The following is an 18085-nucleotide window of genomic DNA, read 5'->3' as shown; positions in this document are numbered from 1 at the left end:
CAACCACTCTATATGGGGATGTATTTGTTTTCTGTTGCTGTGTAACAATGAACACAAACTTGTTTTATTAAAGCTTACTGTAGTAAAGCAATGCACATTCGTTGGCTCAAAGTTTTATAGGTCATGACTCCAAGTTTACTCAACCGGGTTCTCTACTCAGGGTCTAACAAGGCTGAAATCAGGGTGTCGCCAGTCTGGGCTCTCGTCTGGAGGCTCTGGGGAAGAATCACTGCCAGGCTCGTTCGGCTTGTTGGCAGATTCACTTCCTTGTGGTTGTAGGTTGGGGTCCCCATTTCCTTGCTGGCTGTCAGCCAGAGATTGCTCTCTGCTCCTAGAAACCACACACATGGCCCCTGGATCTTCAAAGCCAGCAATGTCACATCAAATTCTTCTCACTCTTTGAGTCACTTTGACTTCTTGTACTGCCAGATGGAGAAAACTCTTCTTTTTTGTGTGGCTAGATTATGTCGAGCTGGATAATCTCCTTTTGCCACATAACATAATCAGTAGAGTAATGTCTCATCACGTTCCCAGGTTCTACCCACACTCAAAGGGGAGGGGAGTGTAAGTGGATGAGGGTGATTGGAAGGCATTCTTAGAATCCTGCCTGCCACAGATGGTTTGGTTCGCGATGAATTAGAAATTAAAACGAAGCGGTTCTTCATCACAGATAGTTTGAAAGCACTGGTTTAGGACCCAGTAGAGAGGAATGACGTGTATGCAAATGGCTGTAATTTGAGACCTTAAGGGCTAACTTCCAAAGGGAGAAGGGTAGAGTGGGCACAGTGAGAGGTCAGTGGGAGGGAAGATTGTGTAAGTGGAAGGGGGTAGAATTAGGGTTTCTTGAGGATGTGGTATTTGAACTAAGCGTTGTAAGACAGGTATAATTGGGAACTTTTAAAAATAAGGCAGGGTGGCAAGATTGCAAGTTATATTTCTGTTTGGTGCCTTGGATGCAAACACAGAACTGAACTGAATTTTCTGAATCCTCTCTAAAGTCATTTTATCGCTCTATGACCACAAACAATACTACATGACAAACGACCCTGAAGCTCAGGGGCTTCAGACAGCAATCACGTGTTATGGCGTACAGGTCTACAGGTCAGTTGGGCAGTTTCTGTGGTCCCGGCTGGGCTGTCTCACGCATCTCGGACCAGCCGTGGTGGGCTGGGTGGCTCTGCTGACCTTGCTGGGCTCTCATCTCTTCAGGGGTTGGCTGGCTGTCAGCTAGTCCGGTATAACCTCGGTTGTTCTTCACATGGTTCCTCTTCCACCTGCCCCTCCCCTCCTTCTAGCATATACTAGCCTGGGCTTGTTCCCTTTGAGGAGACAGACGAACAAACACGAGGGTGGAAGAGTGCAGGCCTTAGAGGCTTGGGCTCAAAACTGGCACGCTGTCACTTCTGCCTCCTTCTTTTGTCCACAGCAAGTCACCAAGCCTGCCCAGATTCAGAAGCTGGGGAAACAGACTCCATCTCTCGGTGGGAGGAGCCAGAGGATCCCACTGCAAAGGGTATGGACACAGGGAGGGCTGGAGGATTGGGGCCACTCTTTTCAATCTGTCTATCAAGGCATCCTGAGAAATCTTACTAAATTCTCTAGACGAAAAGAACAAGAACCCCCTCCCGACTTCAACTCCATTGTTTCTCAAGCTAAGCAAAGGTTTTTGGAGAAATTTATGTGTGAGAAACCATCTGGAAAATGTACAGTGGTCCATTAACCAGAGTTATAAGAAGCCAGGCGTCTAAAACAGTCTGCAGTCTTCTGTGTGAGTAGAAGGCAAAAGAGGAAACATTCTGGGCAACCTGATCACCTTTGCTTCTGTGGTACTTTCACCAGCCCACATTATACTCATCCTTCAATGCCCAACCCCAGTGCTCTCTGCAGAACTGTTCCCAGAACAATTATTTTGGGAGAATAATTCTTTTCCCAGGTTCCAGTAGCAATTTTTAGAATTAAATGGTGTCAAATTTGGCCTTTGATGTAGACAAAAAACATTTCTTTTATGTTACTTCCTGAAGCACCTAACCCAACGCCAACAAATAGTAGTTGCACAATAAATGATCATTAGATGAATAGATGAATGAATGGTTAGATGAGTAAACAGATGGATGGCAGATGCTTCCGCACTTGACTGAAGCTTTCTTTTAGAAGAATCTGATATTGTCATAAACTTTATTTCCTTCCCTCCAAATCAGTATGTCAACTTGAAATCTTTTGTAGTTGTTCCATGTCTATGTGCTTTAAAGAAAAACCCAGAAAACTGATTGCACAGGGGAGGAACCCTGTTGTGTTCTCCCTCATAAACCCTGTCATTAGTAGCATAGCATTGCAAACTAAGGTCCATGGGTTCCCGAGGATATTAATCATTCTCTAGCTGAAGAGGGTGGTGGTGGGAACTTCTCATCAGATAAATTTGTGAAATACTGGATTAAACAGTGAGGCAGCTTTCCTTTTTGTGAGACTTCACAGAGCCTTGAATATGTTAATATACATCTAATGTATCTCCAAGAGAGCATTAGAATATGTAAGGTTTGAAAATTGGAAGGATTACTTTTTGTGGGTGAGGCAGGGCAGGGGTGCAGGGAGGAGGGAGGTATAACTTTTTTTATTGTGGTAATACATAACATAATATTTATCATTTTAACCGTTCAGAAGGGTACAATTCAGGGGCATTAAGTAGATTCGCAGCACTGTGTAACCATTACAACTACGCCCAAAACTTTGTCATCATCCCCAACAATGACTCCATTTACACAATAACTCCCCCTTCCCACCCCCCACCATTACCTCTCTTCTGCTTTCTGTCTCTGTGAGTTTGCCTATTCTAGGTATCTCTGTTGACTAAAAAAAAAAAAAAACAAAAAAAACAAAAAACCACAACGTGAGAGTTGTGAGTTAAGTTTTATCTGGGGTAAAATAAGGACTATATAGCCTGGGAGATAGCATTTCAGGTTGCTCCGAGAAACTGCTCCAAAGAGGTTGGCGGGGTGGGGGTGGGGGGAGTCAGTATATATGTGATTTGGGTGAAGGGGGGTACATGCAATCAAGCACACACGTTTGCAGAAGGTAGCGCTGGTCACGAGGAGCAGATGTCTCCATTAATTATTTTAGTGCTATTCTAGATACAAGGAGATGCAAGAATTAGGCTCGTAAAGTCTTCTCCTGAAAATATCTACCTGAAGACCTATTCTGCCATTTTTTCCCAGAGCACCAAGTGCCTCACTCCTGATCTCCACCCTGAACCGCTTTCAGGGTGTGTTGAAGGTCAGTGGCTGCAGTGGCTAGGGACTTCATCTTTGTAGAGGCAGATGGCAAGTGCCAATTTTTAGTTGGCACCTCATATAAGTGGAATCATATGTGTCCTTCTATGTCTGGCTTATTTCACTCAGCATAATATTTTTGATGTCCCTCCTTGTTGTAGCATATTTCAAAATGTTATTCTTTTTCTGGCTGAATAATAACTATTCCATTGTATGGATGTGCCGCATTTTGTTTAATCCTTTTATCTGTTGAGGGACACGAGTTATTTCTACCTTTTGATTGTTATGAACAATGCTGTTGTGAATGTTGGCATAACAAATATCTGTTTGAGTCCCTACTTTCAGTTCTTTTGGATACATACCTAGGAGTGGAATTGCTAGGTCATATGATACTTCTACGTTTAAACTTTTGAGAAACCACAAAACTCTTCCACAGGGGCTGCACCATTTTACATTTCCACTAGCAATGCATGAGGGTTCCAGTTTCTTTGCCAACACTTGTTATTTTCCATTTTTTAAATTATGGCTGTCCTGATAGGTGTAAAGTGATATCTCCTTGTGGTTTTGACTTGCATTTCCCTAATAACTAATGATGTTGAGCTGTAAGAGTCCTTTATGCATTCCGAATATAAGTCCTTTATCAAATGCCTGTTTTGCAAATATATTCTCCCAGCCCATGGCTGGCCCTTTGAAGAACAAAGGCTTTTAATGGCAATGGATTCCAACCTACCCATATTTTACACTTTTTGTGTCCTATTTGAGAAACCTTTGCCTAAACTTAGGTCACTAAAATTTGCTCACATATTTTCTTCTACAAATATTATAGTTTGGCTCTTACGTTTAGGTCTGTTACCCATTTTGAGTTAATTTTTGTGTATGCCGTGAGGTGTAAGGGTTGAGGTTTATTTTTTGGCACGTGATACCTAATTGTTTGACACCATTTGTTGACAAGAGCATCCTTTCCCCATTGCATTTCCTTAGCACCTTTGCTCATAATCAGCTGATTATATACCTGGACTCTCCACCCCATTCCCATTGATCACATGTCTTCCCTTGCTCTAGTAGCACACTCTCTTGGTCACCGTAGCCCTTGAGCAGGCCTTGCAATTAGGACGTATTAAGTTCTCCAACTTCGTTCCTCTTTTTCTAAATTGTTTTGGCATATTCTTCTAGATCCCTTGCATGTTAGTTTTACAAAGATTGCATTGAGTCTCTAGATCAATTTTGAGAAGATTGACATCTTAACGATATCAGGTCTTCTGATCCATAAACATGATATATGTCTCTGTTTATTTAGATCCTTGATTTCTCTCAGCAGTGTTTTGTAGTTTTCAGTGGCTAGGTCTTGCATAGTTTCGTTAAATTTATCCCTTCAGTATTTAGAATTTTTGATGCCATTGTAAATGATATTTTTATTTCCATTTCCAACATTTCGTTGCTGATATTTAGAAATACAATTGATTTTCATGTGACCACTTTGTATCCTGTGACATTGCTGAACTCACTAGTTCTACTAGTGCTTTTGTAGATTCCTTAGGATTTTTTAATGTAGATAATCATGTCATGGACAGACATTGTTTGACATCCATTCTGCAGTCAAAAAATGGGACCTAGAAAGACAGGGGACCTGTCTGCTGCTGACTGTTCATAAATGCAGAGACAGGAGTTTGAAACCTGGATCTTCTGGATCCTCCTTCAGGGTCCTCTCCACCACACCCAAGTTGCTTCTCAGGATTTCAGGCCTCAAGAAAAGAAGCTTGTATCAGCTAAGATTAGATTTGAATGGCTTAAACACAAAAGAAGTTTATTTTTCTCTCACTTGAAAGTCTGGAGGTTTGCATCCCAGGGCTGGTATGACAGTTCTGCTTCATAAAATCCTCAGGAACCTAGGCTTCTTCCCACAAGTAGCTTCACCATCCCTAGGCCATGGACCTCCATCTCATGATTCAATATGGTGGCATTTGCATTCTAGACAGCAAGATAGAAGGAGTAAAGAAGGAAACGGTGCACACCAGTGATGTCTTCAGGTAGGTTCCATGGACTGCCACACAACACCTGCACCCACATCTCTTTGGATAGAACCCAGTTGGGCCACACCTAGCTGCAAGGATGTCTGGGAAATATCATCTTTATTCTGAAAAGTCATATTACCAGCTGAAATTTCTGTTACTGTGGAAGAAAAAGAGAACAGCTGCTGGGGGATAAACAGCAATGTCTGCCACAACCTAAAGGGTAGGAATCCAGAAAGGAAACAACTTGAAAATTGTTGACAAAAAAATTAATCAGTCGATCTAAGAAAGAATTGGAAAATTTTTTCGAGCCAAATTTGAGGATTATAACTGGGAAGAGCATCTCAGAAAGCTCTGAGAACTGTTCTGCCAGTTAGAAATCAAGGCACAGTTATATAACTTTTCTGAGACAGAGGGCTGTGTATCAAATGATGTATTATTGACAGTTTACATAATCTAGATCTAAGCGTCATCCTGGTGGGTTGTGTGACCCCACCCCCCAGTACAAAATCAGGAAGGAATGTTATCTTTCAAGGAGTTGTCTTGTTGATAGTAGAAGAATGTTGCTCTTTATGGTTGAGCAGGTATTCCTGCAGATGGGGGAGGTTTGGTCGATGCACAATGCAGATACACAATACACAGTGTGGGGAGAGGGGAGGCCAAAGGGCAGAGAAGACTTTTTATGTTTAAATTTGTCTCGTCTTGCTATAAAATATGAATTGTATTTCACAAAATGAAAGGAGGAAAAAGGTGGCAGGGTTCAAAGTTGGTTGCATCTTTTACAGATCATTTTAGGATCAGGTGAGCCAGCTCTCTTTAGTTTTTATAGCCCGTTAAGTTGACCTGAAACCATTTAGTCAGAGGATAAAGTTAATCCTCAGAACCCCTTATGGTATTATATCCTTGTGACTATATTAGACATGTCTAATCATGGATGACCTTCTTTCATCTAGAAAAGATAAAAGATGTCTCCTCATTCATTTGGTCAACAAAAATTGCTATCTCCTACCCTCATGGACCTCACAGTTTAAGGAGAGATAGGCAGTGATGAAATAAGCACCTGAATGAATGTGAAATCACAAAGGAGCCATAAGGATGCTACAGGGGCACACTCAGGGGCTGTGATCTAGTCAGGGAGGTCAGGGAAGGTTTGCCTGAGGGTTTGGATTCATTTCTGCAGGAGAGGCTACTTTCATAGCAGAGTGGTGTATTCTGAGGAAACCATCCTTTGTGCCATTGTGGTTACAGCTTACGAATCCTGCCTGGGGCACTGTACGAGTAAGAGATCGTTATTTAAGAACAAGGATGCCAGAGTGAGAGTAGGATGGGGGTAGGGGAGGTGGGAGGTGGGGGAACTGCTCAGGAACTTTGAGGGAGTCCTTTGTGGCTTACACCCCAGGAGAAATGGAGAAGAGGAAAGGATTTCAGAGGTTCCATGATGGCAGGTCGAGGAGGCCAGGATCATAGTCCAGTCAGAGACTTTCCTTGGGGGCCAGGAAGGAGCCCAAAGAATTTTGGGAGCCCAGAAGGAATTTTCTAATAACTGGAGTCACCTGTATGGAGGAAGAGAGCTTCCCATTCTCTAAGCACCCAAGCCAGGCTCAGGGACCATCCATGTGCCGTAACAAAGAAAGGGTTACTGGGTCCAGTGGACCATCAGAGGAGGTAGCATCTAACCTCCCACTCAGCGTCTAGATTCTGTGACTCTGAGACCTGGAACAGCGGAAGGTCCTAACAGTTGTGGTTGAGGGGAGGCCAGTACCAGAGGAGAGGCCAGCCATCTGTCACTTTCTGCTTCTCCACTTCCTCCTGCTTGGGGAACCTTTGCGAGCAGCAAGAGAGCCGGAAGCAATCAACCAGCAGACTGCAACCTACCAGGTGTACTTGGGAATTCACTCTTCCAGCTTAAGGCAGGCGTGGTAGATGGGTCCCGTCCTCTGGCCAACACTGGTTAACTGGTCAGGGCCACTTGGAGCACAGTGTTGAGAAGGATTCTTGGAGTCTGGGACCCATAAGGAAAAGTATTACAATAGGTTGGTGATGCCTGCCTTTATTCTAGTGTGATTGTGAGGAAGAAATGGGATGATATATGTAAAAAATGCTTTGTAAATTGCAAAGTGCTATCGAAATAATAAACAATCATGGTAGCTATGATTTTAAGTGCTTCCTAAATACCAAACACTGCTAAGAGCTTTACTTCTCACAATAACCTTTATGTTAGATACTGTTAATATCCTGCCTTTTACAATCGAGGAACCACGGCTTGGAAGAACAGTGTAATTCGCCTAAGGTCGCACAGCTAGTGAGTGTAGAACCGTGACACAAGCCTAGGTGTTTCTGACTCCAAAGCAAGTGCTTTTATAGACTTTGTTTTGCTGTCTTCAGAATGTAGGGGATTATAACTGTAATTATTACTATTAATAGAGCAACTATTCTGTTACTTGGGGGCTCAGCCCTAATTCCCCAGCTAAGCGGATGTGTTTGCAGCCGTTTTTGGTCCCTGGAAAGGTTTGAACTTGCCTTCTGCTCAGCTTACCAATTCTGCCTGCCTTTCTCCTACCCGTCCGCATCCGCTCTGCAGAGCAATGTAATGACCCTCTGTTAATGCTCCGTTCGCCGAGCGTCTGAGAAGAGCACTTTTTAGCAGGCTGCCTGCGGTTGTTCAAGACTCCTCGTGAACAAGGCACAGAAGGATGATTCACTTCTGCAAGTCGTGCTTTCCTGAGAGCCGACTGTGCTCCCCAAATCTTCCCAGGCACGGAGATGTGGGGAGCAGCGGGCCGACGTGTGGTAGGAACTCCTAGCTGTGATGATTACACGCATGGGGTGGTTGGCAGTTTGCAGAACACTTTCATATCGATCTTCTCTCCAGGCCTCAGTTTTGTCATCTACAAAGTGGATGTAATGACAATAATGATATAGTAAAGTCTCATCTTTCAAAAGGGTTAGGTTATAATAAACTTACCACTTAAGGTGAAAATAACGTAAAATCAGAATCACCCTTGACAATCACCCGTGGAATATAAAGACAAACCACCTCTCAAAAGCCCAACTGAGGCAGTTTTTCCTCCAGCATTAAAACTGATGACTGTTTGTCTGGTTGAAGTCCTCACGATGCCTTCTGAGGTAATGAAAATACTCATCTTCCAAGAGTAGGCTTCCTCGGCACCAAAGCGCTCACAGTACCGGAGGCCAGAGGGAACTAGGCCCCTGGGGACATCATCCAGGATACAGGCTCGCTGAGTGTGGGGACAGGAGGATCACCAGCCTCCCTAGTTAGGATTTCTTTCTCTTTCTTTTGGACCATGTGTCACTGAATTCCTGAAGCTTTAACTATATATATGATACAGTTCTATTAGGTCTGATTTCCTGACTTGCTGTCTATGAACAGGATTAAAACTTGAAAATAACGTGTAATGAAGTGAACACCAGGCTGGGTGAGGGGAGATCTGGGCTCAGGCCCCAGGTCAGCCCCACCTGCATCCATGGCATCTTGGGCCTATGGACCTTCAAGATGAACTTATCACCCAAGTGTCCAAGTCCTGAGGCTGCATTTCTTGACTGCAGACTTGCAGGACCCTCGTGACTCTATTTAAAATAAAAAGTGTTTATGTCCATCCCAGCTTCTACCTTCCTGCCTAAACTGGCGTCATCTCTGCCTATAACCACTGTGATGATAGCCTCCTCCCTGTGTTCCACCCTTCCTCTTGGCCTCCTAATCCTTTCGCCAGTAGCTATAAGAGAGCTTTCCAAGTGCAATCTGATCTTGCCACTTCCTTCTATAAAATACTTCGTTTCCAAATGCTTCTGGGGAAAGACAAAATTCTCATCCCTGCCCACCTCTCATCCCCACCAGGCTTCCCCTCCTTCTCTGTGCAACACACACCCTGCTCTTCTTTTAGTCCCTCCGGTTTCATATTTGCCCAGCCAAATATGGGCCTTTGCACATCCTCACTTCACCCTCTGTCTGAAATGCTCTGTTCTCCTCTCTCTGCTGAGTTTATTCTAATCATACGCCATCCATTTCCTCAGGGAAGGCTTTCCTGACTTTTCTGTCTGGATAAGACCCTGCTGATCTGATCTGAAAGAAAGGGACTCTCTTTGCACCATGTTATCCTTCTTTTCTGCACAGGCCACTGTAACTATTTAAATTTATTTGTGGTTCTGGATTAAAGCCTATATTCCCTTCTGCCACACACACTACTATAAGCTCTATGAGAGCAGGGCCCTTATCTGTCTTGCTCACCAGTGTATTCTTTATACCTAGCACAGGGCCTGGCATGTGCTTGTATTCATTAAACGTGTACGTGGATGGACCAATGGATGGGTGAGACACCCAAATGAACATTGTCAAATGATCAGTGTTGTTGTTGTTTTGTTTGTTTTTCCAGTGATAAACCCTTTGGAAACTTCCTCTGAAGAAAATGGTACAAGTTGCAATCATTCTTTTAGAATGAAAGAGAAAAGTTACTGAAGGCTCCATTTGCCCTTTAGATAGTAGGTATTACAAACATCTTGGCTCTTTTTCTCTCTCTGTTGAAAAAGTCTTTTAATGAGCTTTCACACCGTATGTAGCAAATGACCTTTTCTAGAGCCATCTGTACAAAACAAAAGGGTGAATTGGACTAGTGGGTTGCTTCTGCCCTTGGAAGCACAGCGTCAGCCTTTTTAAACAAGGGTTCCTATTTGTGAATGACCTTACCCTCTTAGGGAAGGGGGCCCCGCCCAGATTTCAGATGCCAACATCCTGGTGTTGAGACCACAGGGTTATTGGAGCGAGGAAAATTGACACGCCTGATTACTGGGTGGAACGGCAGGACTTGCCTGACGTGGGCCCGGCCGACTTCGTCAGTCTTGTGGTTGCTGGGTTATAGTGTCTCTGTCCATTCATAAACAGTGCCCTTTAGGGGCAATTGTTTTCTCATACTGCTTGGTCCTGCTTGTATTGGAAGGTAGGTTTTCTCAGAACAGCGGCCTGCCAGGTGAGGGCTGGGCTTAGGTCAGCTCATTTCAGTCTGACTTCTGGAATGGTGGAGAGTGAGCCTCAGCCTACAATGAGGGTACGTTACTTTTGAATGAAAACAAAATCGTGTTTCTCTCTGCATCTATCCCAGGAAGAGGGGGACTCTGAGATTAATTACAGGTGGATAGGTAGTAACATTTTGTTCTTGGACCTCTACTCCAGCCTGTTCCTTGCTCAAAGACCTTTTGTGGCTCCCACCTGCCAAACAGCTCAAATGTAAGGCCCTCAGATTCTGGTCCAGACTTCCTGGCCTCCTTGTTCCTGACTCTCTGTTGCATCCCACTCACCCCAGCCAAATCGGTCTCCTTGCCACTAGGGAAACAGGTCCCTTACTTTCTAACCTCCATCTCTTTGCACATGCTTCCCCTCCAGCTGGGCTCCATCCCCCCGTGGCTACCAGTCAAAATCCTACCCATCCTTTCAGGCAGCTGTCAAAGACCTTGCTTCTGCAGGAATTTTTCCCTGATGGTCTTAAGTAGAATTTAACCTTTGGCTCTTGTAAATACCTTTAGAATTCATCTGTACAACTTTCAAGGCACACACAGTGTTGTGTGTTTTTTCCTTTCTTATATCCATGCTGTTTGTTGAGGCTAAGAATTATCTTATTTTTCTTTATTTCCTCCACAGCTCTTTGGACATAGTAGGTCCTTAATTCCTCAGCGGAATCATCCTCTTTTATGAGGTGAATGAAGAAATAAAACAATTCAGCTTATGTCCTCAAAGCTCATGAAGAAAGTACATTTATCAGTTGTCCAAACTCCCTTGCTTAAATTAAAGTAACTTTATGCTTTTGGCTAAATTAAGTCCTCCCTGGCCCTCTTTGAAGGATAACCTTGAAGACAACCTTGAAGAGAATGCTTTGCTGTGTTGTCTGTGTGTGTGAGTGTGTGTGTATGAAGGTTATTAGAATAATCTACTTAGCAGATAAACAAATGTTTGGAATTACATGGAGTCATTTAAGCCTCAAAGCAAAATCATTCCAGCGCCTTTGTAGGGTTATTTGACAGGAGGGTTGGGGGCAGGGAAGCTATCCTAAAATTTGCAGCAGAATCTAATCCGTTATAGTCCTCGGACCCTGGATGAAGCAGATGCCCTGCTCAGTTATCCTTTCCGCATTGCCGTTTTTGAACATACAGCCCTATTTTCCATTGTTTTGAAGACACTAGACAGCTCAGCCAGAGACACAAGTGTCCTCTCTGAGCGGTAGTTGCCGAGTCGGCAGCGCTAGGATTAGAGTATGTGCTTTAACAGACCTTTCTCCTTGGGCAGAATACAGTTGGCTCACTTCACCACCTTTCTTCCTTCCCTCCAAAGGATGCCAGGCACGCTAAATAGTGATTAAACAAAAGATTAAAATTCCATTTGTTTGTGTGTGTGTGTGTGTGTCTGAACACTAATTGATTCTTTCAGTGGAATGTTAAGTAAAAGCATGCAGATACCAGAAGCAGTTATTTAGAGCAGCCAGTCAGAATCCACTTCCAATTTACTGTTTAATGTGATTTCCACCATCATTCTGCCAGCCTTCTCCCTACACTCTCCCTCACCTCCCTTGCCCTGTGCTCCTTTCCAGCCTCTCTGCTTCCTGTAGCAAAAGGACATCTGGGAACAGAGGGGAAGGAAAGTAGCAGAAGATGGTTGCTGAAGGAAAATAATCACGGCTTTTGTAGACAAATCTGTGAGTCTGCAAAATTAAAGAAACTTAAAATTACCTCTGGATTGAAACCCAGACATGCTTTTTTGCATAACATGAAGTGATTGCCATTGCATAAGAATTGCTGTCTTTTGAGAAGCATTGTTCATGTTTTTCTTGTTGCGAAAGGTCTGTGGCATTTGTTTCTGTTGTACAATGCCGCTATTAACTAAGGACTTTCTTCTTTCCTCAAGAACAGCAAATTTCCACGTGGGCACATAACCTGCTGTTAATGAGGAAACTCTCTAAATCCTGTTACCAGCAATAGCCGGTTGAATTGGCTCAGGTGTTCAATAGGTCCTTCTGCAGGGCTCCCAGTTTTATTATTAGATTCCCATCTCTCTCCTTTTCCCCCAAACATGACCATCACATACACCAGATCATAATCCTTCTCCAAAAATAACCTATTAATAGTTGCACTCCTTTACCGAAGGGGCCTAACTTTGTGCCAGACACTGAGCTTGATGCGTTGTATAGATGAGTTCAGTTCATCCCCTCAGGTGCAGGTTAACCTGCAGGTTATTCTGATAGTTTTCCCTATTTATCAGTCAAGGAAACTGGGGTCCACCTGCCCAGGAAGTAAAACCTAAGTTTTTCCGTCTCTGGAATCAGAATGCTCTGAATCATCCAACTAGACTTCCTGCCCCATTAATGAGCAGTCATTCATTCAGTCATTCACCTGATGTTTACTGAGGGCCTAAGGTATTGACCTAGGAACACACAGTGACAGCTCAAAACAGATGTGCCCCTGCCTTCAAGGAGCTCACAGTCTAACCCAGGGAGAGAACAGCCAGATCTGGTTTGGTCTTTGGGGCTGACAAACTGTGGGATTTTGGGCAAGTCTCTTCTACTCTGTTAGCTGCAGATTTCGTATCTGCAAGCGAGACAGCTGGATTTTGACAAGTGGTTTTCCACCTTTATTGTGAATCACATGGGGAATGTGTTTAAAGACATCTTCCTGGCCTCCTACGCCCAGATATGTTGATTTCATAGGTTCGGGGTGGGGTCCAGGCATTTGTATCTATAATGAGAGCTCAGGTCTCCCAAGAACCATCCTTTGAGAGAGACTGATCTGGCTAAAAAGCCATTAGCATCTACAAGGGATCTGTGTTGTCATGCCTGTATCCCCAGTGCCTGGCACAGAGTAGATCTCGATAAATATTTGGCAATAGTTGGAATGATGTATCTGTGGGGTTTCCATGGGTGGATGTCAGAGACTCCTGATCAAAATTTTCATAAAGGTTTCTGGATAGGATTCTAAGGGCCCTTTGGGCTCTGAATGCTCAGTGGTTTTAGTATCAAAACCAACTCCTTTTGGGACCAAAAGCTCAGACCTATTATTGGAAATCTTTTTAACTTGTATAGTAAAATTTGAGTCCTGTATCAAGGTGATTTGATGAGATGTCAATTTACAGTAGATTCTTAAACTCCTAAAGGAGTTGGTACCCACATTGATGTGTAAACTCTGAAAGTGCTCCCGATAACACAGTTTGTGACTTTTCTTGGTTGATCTGAAAGTACCTTTTGGGCAGGTAGTGCTGTCTCTATTCTCCAGGTAGGAAAATCGAGGTGCCTGTGACTCTTGTAGCTTGTCCAAGGCCACACTACAAGGGCTCTCTCCACTAAAACCCAGCGTGGGAGTCAAAGAACATAGCTCTTATTCTCTGGCCTGCTTATGTGGCTTATGTAGGTAGCTTGGCCTCTTTGGACATCAGTTTCCCCACCTGTAAGATGGGAGACAGGTGGACTAATTGTTTCTGAGCAGCTGCGTAGCTTGGTTATTTGAGGACCCCCCTAGTGACATGTTTAGACATGCAGAAGTCCCTATGGCAGCAAGCTCCGAAGTCCTCTTAGTTTAGGGAGGAAATAAGAACTACTGAGACCACCTAAAACAGGCCACCTCTGCAGATCATTCCAGAGGGACATGCGTCATTAAGGCAAAGGCAATGAGGTGGTACAAGCTGATAAGTGTGAAACTCCCAGAACTTTGGAATCTTAATTCTCTACCCTGTTGGTTCAGCAATTCACTGTTCATTCAAGGGAGTTTACCTCCATGCGGTCACAACTGTGGGATTCAACCCCGTGCCCTGTTCCCAGCAGTGTGAGAAGACTTTCACAAACATATGGAGGAAACAGTGTCCTTTCTGGACTCTTAGACTCTCAAAATGTCCTTGTAAAGGTCGCCTCACCCTTGCTGCTCAAAGTGTTTTTCACGGATCAGCAGCATCAGCCATCCCCTGGGACCTTTTCAGAAATGCAGAGTCTTAGGCCCAGCCCCAGACCTCCTATGTCAGAATCCATGTTTAACAAAATCCCCACGTGATTGTACTGCACAGGAAAGTTCGAGAAGCGCTAGCCCTAACCCCGCACTTGAGTCCTCTCCTTCATATCCTGATGAACAGGCGAGCATCCTATTCCTGGCCTCCTCTATCTTCTTCCAAGTGCCCCTGTTTCACCCTAATACCAGTCCAACTTTTAGAATTTCTTCTCTATCTTAAACTGATCCCTCAGTCATTCAGTAATTTCTGCCCTTGGCACTCACGCTAGCCTCAGGGCCTCAGAGAACAAGACAGATGCTCCTGTGTCCCCCACGGCTTCCCATCTCCCAGTCCTCCTACAACACAGTTTCTAATATTCCTCATACATACCTGTATGTGGCAGCCTGTTGCAAACTCCCTGGGGCCAGGAAAGTAAGACAAGTGAGAGATGAGAGCCAGGTGAAATGCACTAAGGAATGGCGGGGGACTGTGGCAAAGTGGAGAGCCATGTGCTGGCCCAGCTCGGTCAGAGCACAGACGTGTCTTTTGAGTTTTCAGGAGAAGCCAATGAATCTTGATAAAACAATAAGAAATCCCTCCATTTTTGTCATGCTGGCAGTTAAAAAAAAAAAAAAAGATCCCCAGAAGCCAGCAGATTGTGTTTGCCAGTGATCACATCTAAGGTTTTTGTGACCATTGATGATGAATATTTGCCCAGCTTGGATACAATAGCCCAGGTGTAGCCTGACCGGCACAGAGGAGGCAGGGTTATGGCCTCCTTCGTTCTGGACCAGTAGTTCTCAAATGGGAGTGTGCATCACAATCTCTTGGAGGACTTATTAAAATCCAGATTGCCAGGCCCCACCCCCAGAGTTGCTGCTGCTACTTCCTGGGCAGGGCTCGGGAATCTGCATTTCTAACAAGTTCCCAACCGGTGTGGATGCTCCTGGTTCACGTTTTGAGAACCACTTTAGATTGGTTCCTTCCATTAAGGCAGCCGCGCTTTGCAGAACCTCTTTAGGTCCACCAGTGAGCTAACATCGTCAGTGGAAGTTCCCAGTCTTTGGGTAGCAGAAGAGGGAGAAGGAATTGGGAGGGAGGGCTGGAGGAAAGATTGCTCACCAGCTCTTGACCGACCAATCCTGACATCTAGAGGTAGAATACTTACTTCGGGTAGGTCCCTGACCCATTCCAAGATTCAGTTTCCCTGTCTGTGAAATAGGGCAGCGTCCTCAGCTCAGTTTCCAAGTATATGTGTTCACTTGTTTGGAGACTTGATCGTCAGTTTGTTTTTAGCAGAGGTCCTTTTAAAAATGAAATCCCACATAGAACTCCGGTATAAAAAACAGACAGATGCATTTCGGGTCTGATTGAAGGAGGGGAGTCAAGCTCTTACTCTCAGCCTCCACCTTCCCAAGGCAGCACTGAAGGGTCTCCTGTAGAAATGTAGCTCACCACAGTTGAAACCTGCTGAAGGAACTTCCAGCTCAGCTCCTGTGATTTCTAAGCCCCCGAGAACTGTTTGCAGGCACGTGGCCTTTGTTTTTGCAGTTTTCTTTCCCTCTCTGACCACAACATCTGGCAGGCCCACTTTCAGAGTTTTCTTCTTGCAACTCAGAGGGGTCTGTAGGAGAGGGAATGCCAAGGATTGTCATTATCATTAGAGCCGTTGTGGAAAATCTGCTAACGCGAGAATCAGCCGGAGCCTTAATAAACAGGCGTGGGGATGATTTTATTCCAGTGGCTTCTTGTTAGTGCTAATGTTCCAGCACACCACGCATTCAGGGCCTAGTTAATTATATAGGAAATAGGACTAGTGGATTCTGCATGCCACAGTGACGAGAACAGGTCTCTGGGGTTTTTAATGGGCAAGGTGAGGTGGAAAGCTGTTCTCATGTAGGTGAACACAGGTATTTAAACAGCCGTGTGGAGCAGTGTTACCTTGGGAAGACTCTTACTGAGCCCTGGGGCCAAGTGCTTAGACTCGACTCTTGGCGTGGGAAAGCATCTGACACCTTCTGATGACCCCAGACACTGGAATGCGGCCTCCTTTAATTAGGGGAACTGCTTCCTAATTGGCCCTCCAGCATGGGCTCACCTTCCGGAACACAAAATAAATGCCTTCCTCTCCCAGCCCCTGGCTACTATATATTCCTGTTTTCTTTCAGCCATCTAAGTGCTTGTTCAGACCTTCCACACACACTTGACAACTGTTCCCCCTCTTTGGGACTGGGCCTTCTTTGGGACTGCAGAGATGACCAAGACCCGACTTCTCTTCCTGTGCTCTGTGCTCCTCGGGCCCAGCCCAGCCCTGCCGTGCTCCACCTGCACCTGGAAGGCTATGCCCAGGCGACGTGCTCTGCCTGCCTCTCATTTCGCTTATCTGAAGCCCAATCCAAAGGCACCCATGTCCATAAAACCTTCCCCAGTTCTCCCAGGCAGAAGCGAAGTCCCCTAGCACTTTCTCCAGACCTCTCGCCCAAAATTCACTGCTTCTGCCCTGTCTAGTATGGAGCCGCTAGCCACCTATGGCTCTTGAGCACTTGGAATGAGGCTGAATGGAGATGAACACAAGTGTGAAATACACACACTGGATTTTGAAGACTTAGTCCAAACAAAAAAAAAGAATGTAGAATGCCTCAACACTTTTTTCCACTGTGTGTTGAAATGATGCTACTTTAGATGGAGTATATGGAGCTAAATGAAATGTATTATCAAAACTCACTTCACCTTTTTTTTTAATTTGGTTGTGCCGGGTCTTCGTTGAGGCACGTGGGATCTTTAGTTTCTTCATGCGGGATCTAGTTCCCTGACCAGGAATCAAACCCGGGCCCCCTGCATTGGGAGCACGGAGTCTTAACCACTGGACCACCAGGGAAGTCCCTCACTTCACCTGTTTCTAAAAGCATTTTTAGGGCTTCCCTGGTGGCGCAGTGGTTGAGAGTCTGCCTGCCGATGCAGGGGACACAGGTTCGTGCCCCGGTCCAGGAGGATCCCACATGCCGCGGAGCGGCTGGGCCCGTGAGCCATGGCCGCTGAGCCTGCGCGTCCGGAGCCTGTGCTCTGCCACGGGAGAGGCCACAACAGTGAGAGGCCCGCATACCGCCAAAAAAAAAAAAAAAAAATTTCTTTAAATGTGAATACTAGAAAATGTAAAGTTACGTATGCAGCTCACCTAGGTGGCTCATGTTATATTTCTGTTGGACAGCATCACACCTACCTCTTTCTCTCTTCCATGAAAGGAATGTCTGTCCATCTGTTTTCTCTGCCACGGGTTTGTAAGTTCCAGGAGGATGGACACTGCGTGTCATCTTTCTGAACTTTGCACACCTGGCTGGCACGGAGCAGGACTAACAAAGCTATACTGAGGATATTAATAAATGAACCAATGATGACAGACATTCAATCAATACTGAAAGCTCCCTTAGGCAGTGTAATTTCTGGGTCTCTGTTATCAAACTTATTTCCCCTTTTCTTCTATTTCACAGTTTTTGTCTTTTTTTAAGGGCTCACACAATCAGCAAAAGAAGACCTTTTTCTTGGGAGATGGGCAGAAGCTGAAGGACTGGCATGACAAAGAAGCCATCAAGAGGGATGCTCAGCGTGTAGGTACGAGAGCAGAGCATCCTTGGACGGTCTCCTGGAGAGTGTTTGCGCACGCGCATGTGTGTGTGTGTGCGCGAATGTGTGTGTTTAACGGGAGTATCTGGACCTCCTGTTGACTCCCTGTCCGTTTGCCGTCATCCTTCCCCTGGTTCCTGGGATCCCCCGCTTCACCTGTTAGCTGACCCCTTTCTCCGCTCACACCACCAGATCCACTGCCTTCGCGACTTTGCGCTGCT

The 18085-nt window shown here is 45.0% G+C and overlaps 1 protein-coding gene across 6 annotated transcripts in view; it reads left to right on the top strand.

Annotated features, from left to right (window-relative positions):
* GALNT10 (polypeptide N-acetylgalactosaminyltransferase 10) overlaps nt 1–18085 on the top strand; it is a 225326-nt gene that overhangs the window by 91269 nt on the left and 115972 nt on the right. For 3 of the 6 annotated variants that reach the window (XR_003427703.1, XM_027081475.1, XM_027081472.1), the window contains exons 2-3: nt 1427–1513; nt 17750–17852. Coding sequence is in view for 3 of the 6 variants with exons in the window: in XM_027081475.1 (XP_026937276.1) it covers nt 1427–1513; nt 17750–17852 (190 nt within the window). In the remaining 3 variants the exon portion in view is untranslated. Of the gene's footprint in view, nt 1–1426; nt 1514–9663; nt 9774–17749; nt 17853–18085 lie in introns of all 6 variants that reach the window. The other 3 variants (XM_027081477.1, XM_027081476.1, XM_027081473.1) reach the window with 3 other exon arrangements.

Source organism: Aethalodelphis obliquidens, unplaced genomic scaffold, assembly GCF_003676395.1.
Source record: "Aethalodelphis obliquidens isolate GAN/ISIS:26980383/991018 unplaced genomic scaffold, ASM367639v1 scaffold45, whole genome shotgun sequence".
NCBI classification, from domain to species: domain Eukaryota; kingdom Metazoa; phylum Chordata; class Mammalia; order Artiodactyla; family Delphinidae; genus Aethalodelphis; species Aethalodelphis obliquidens.
The sequence above is the reverse complement of the archived record's forward strand: the minus strand, read 5'-3'. Positions and strand labels throughout refer to the sequence as shown.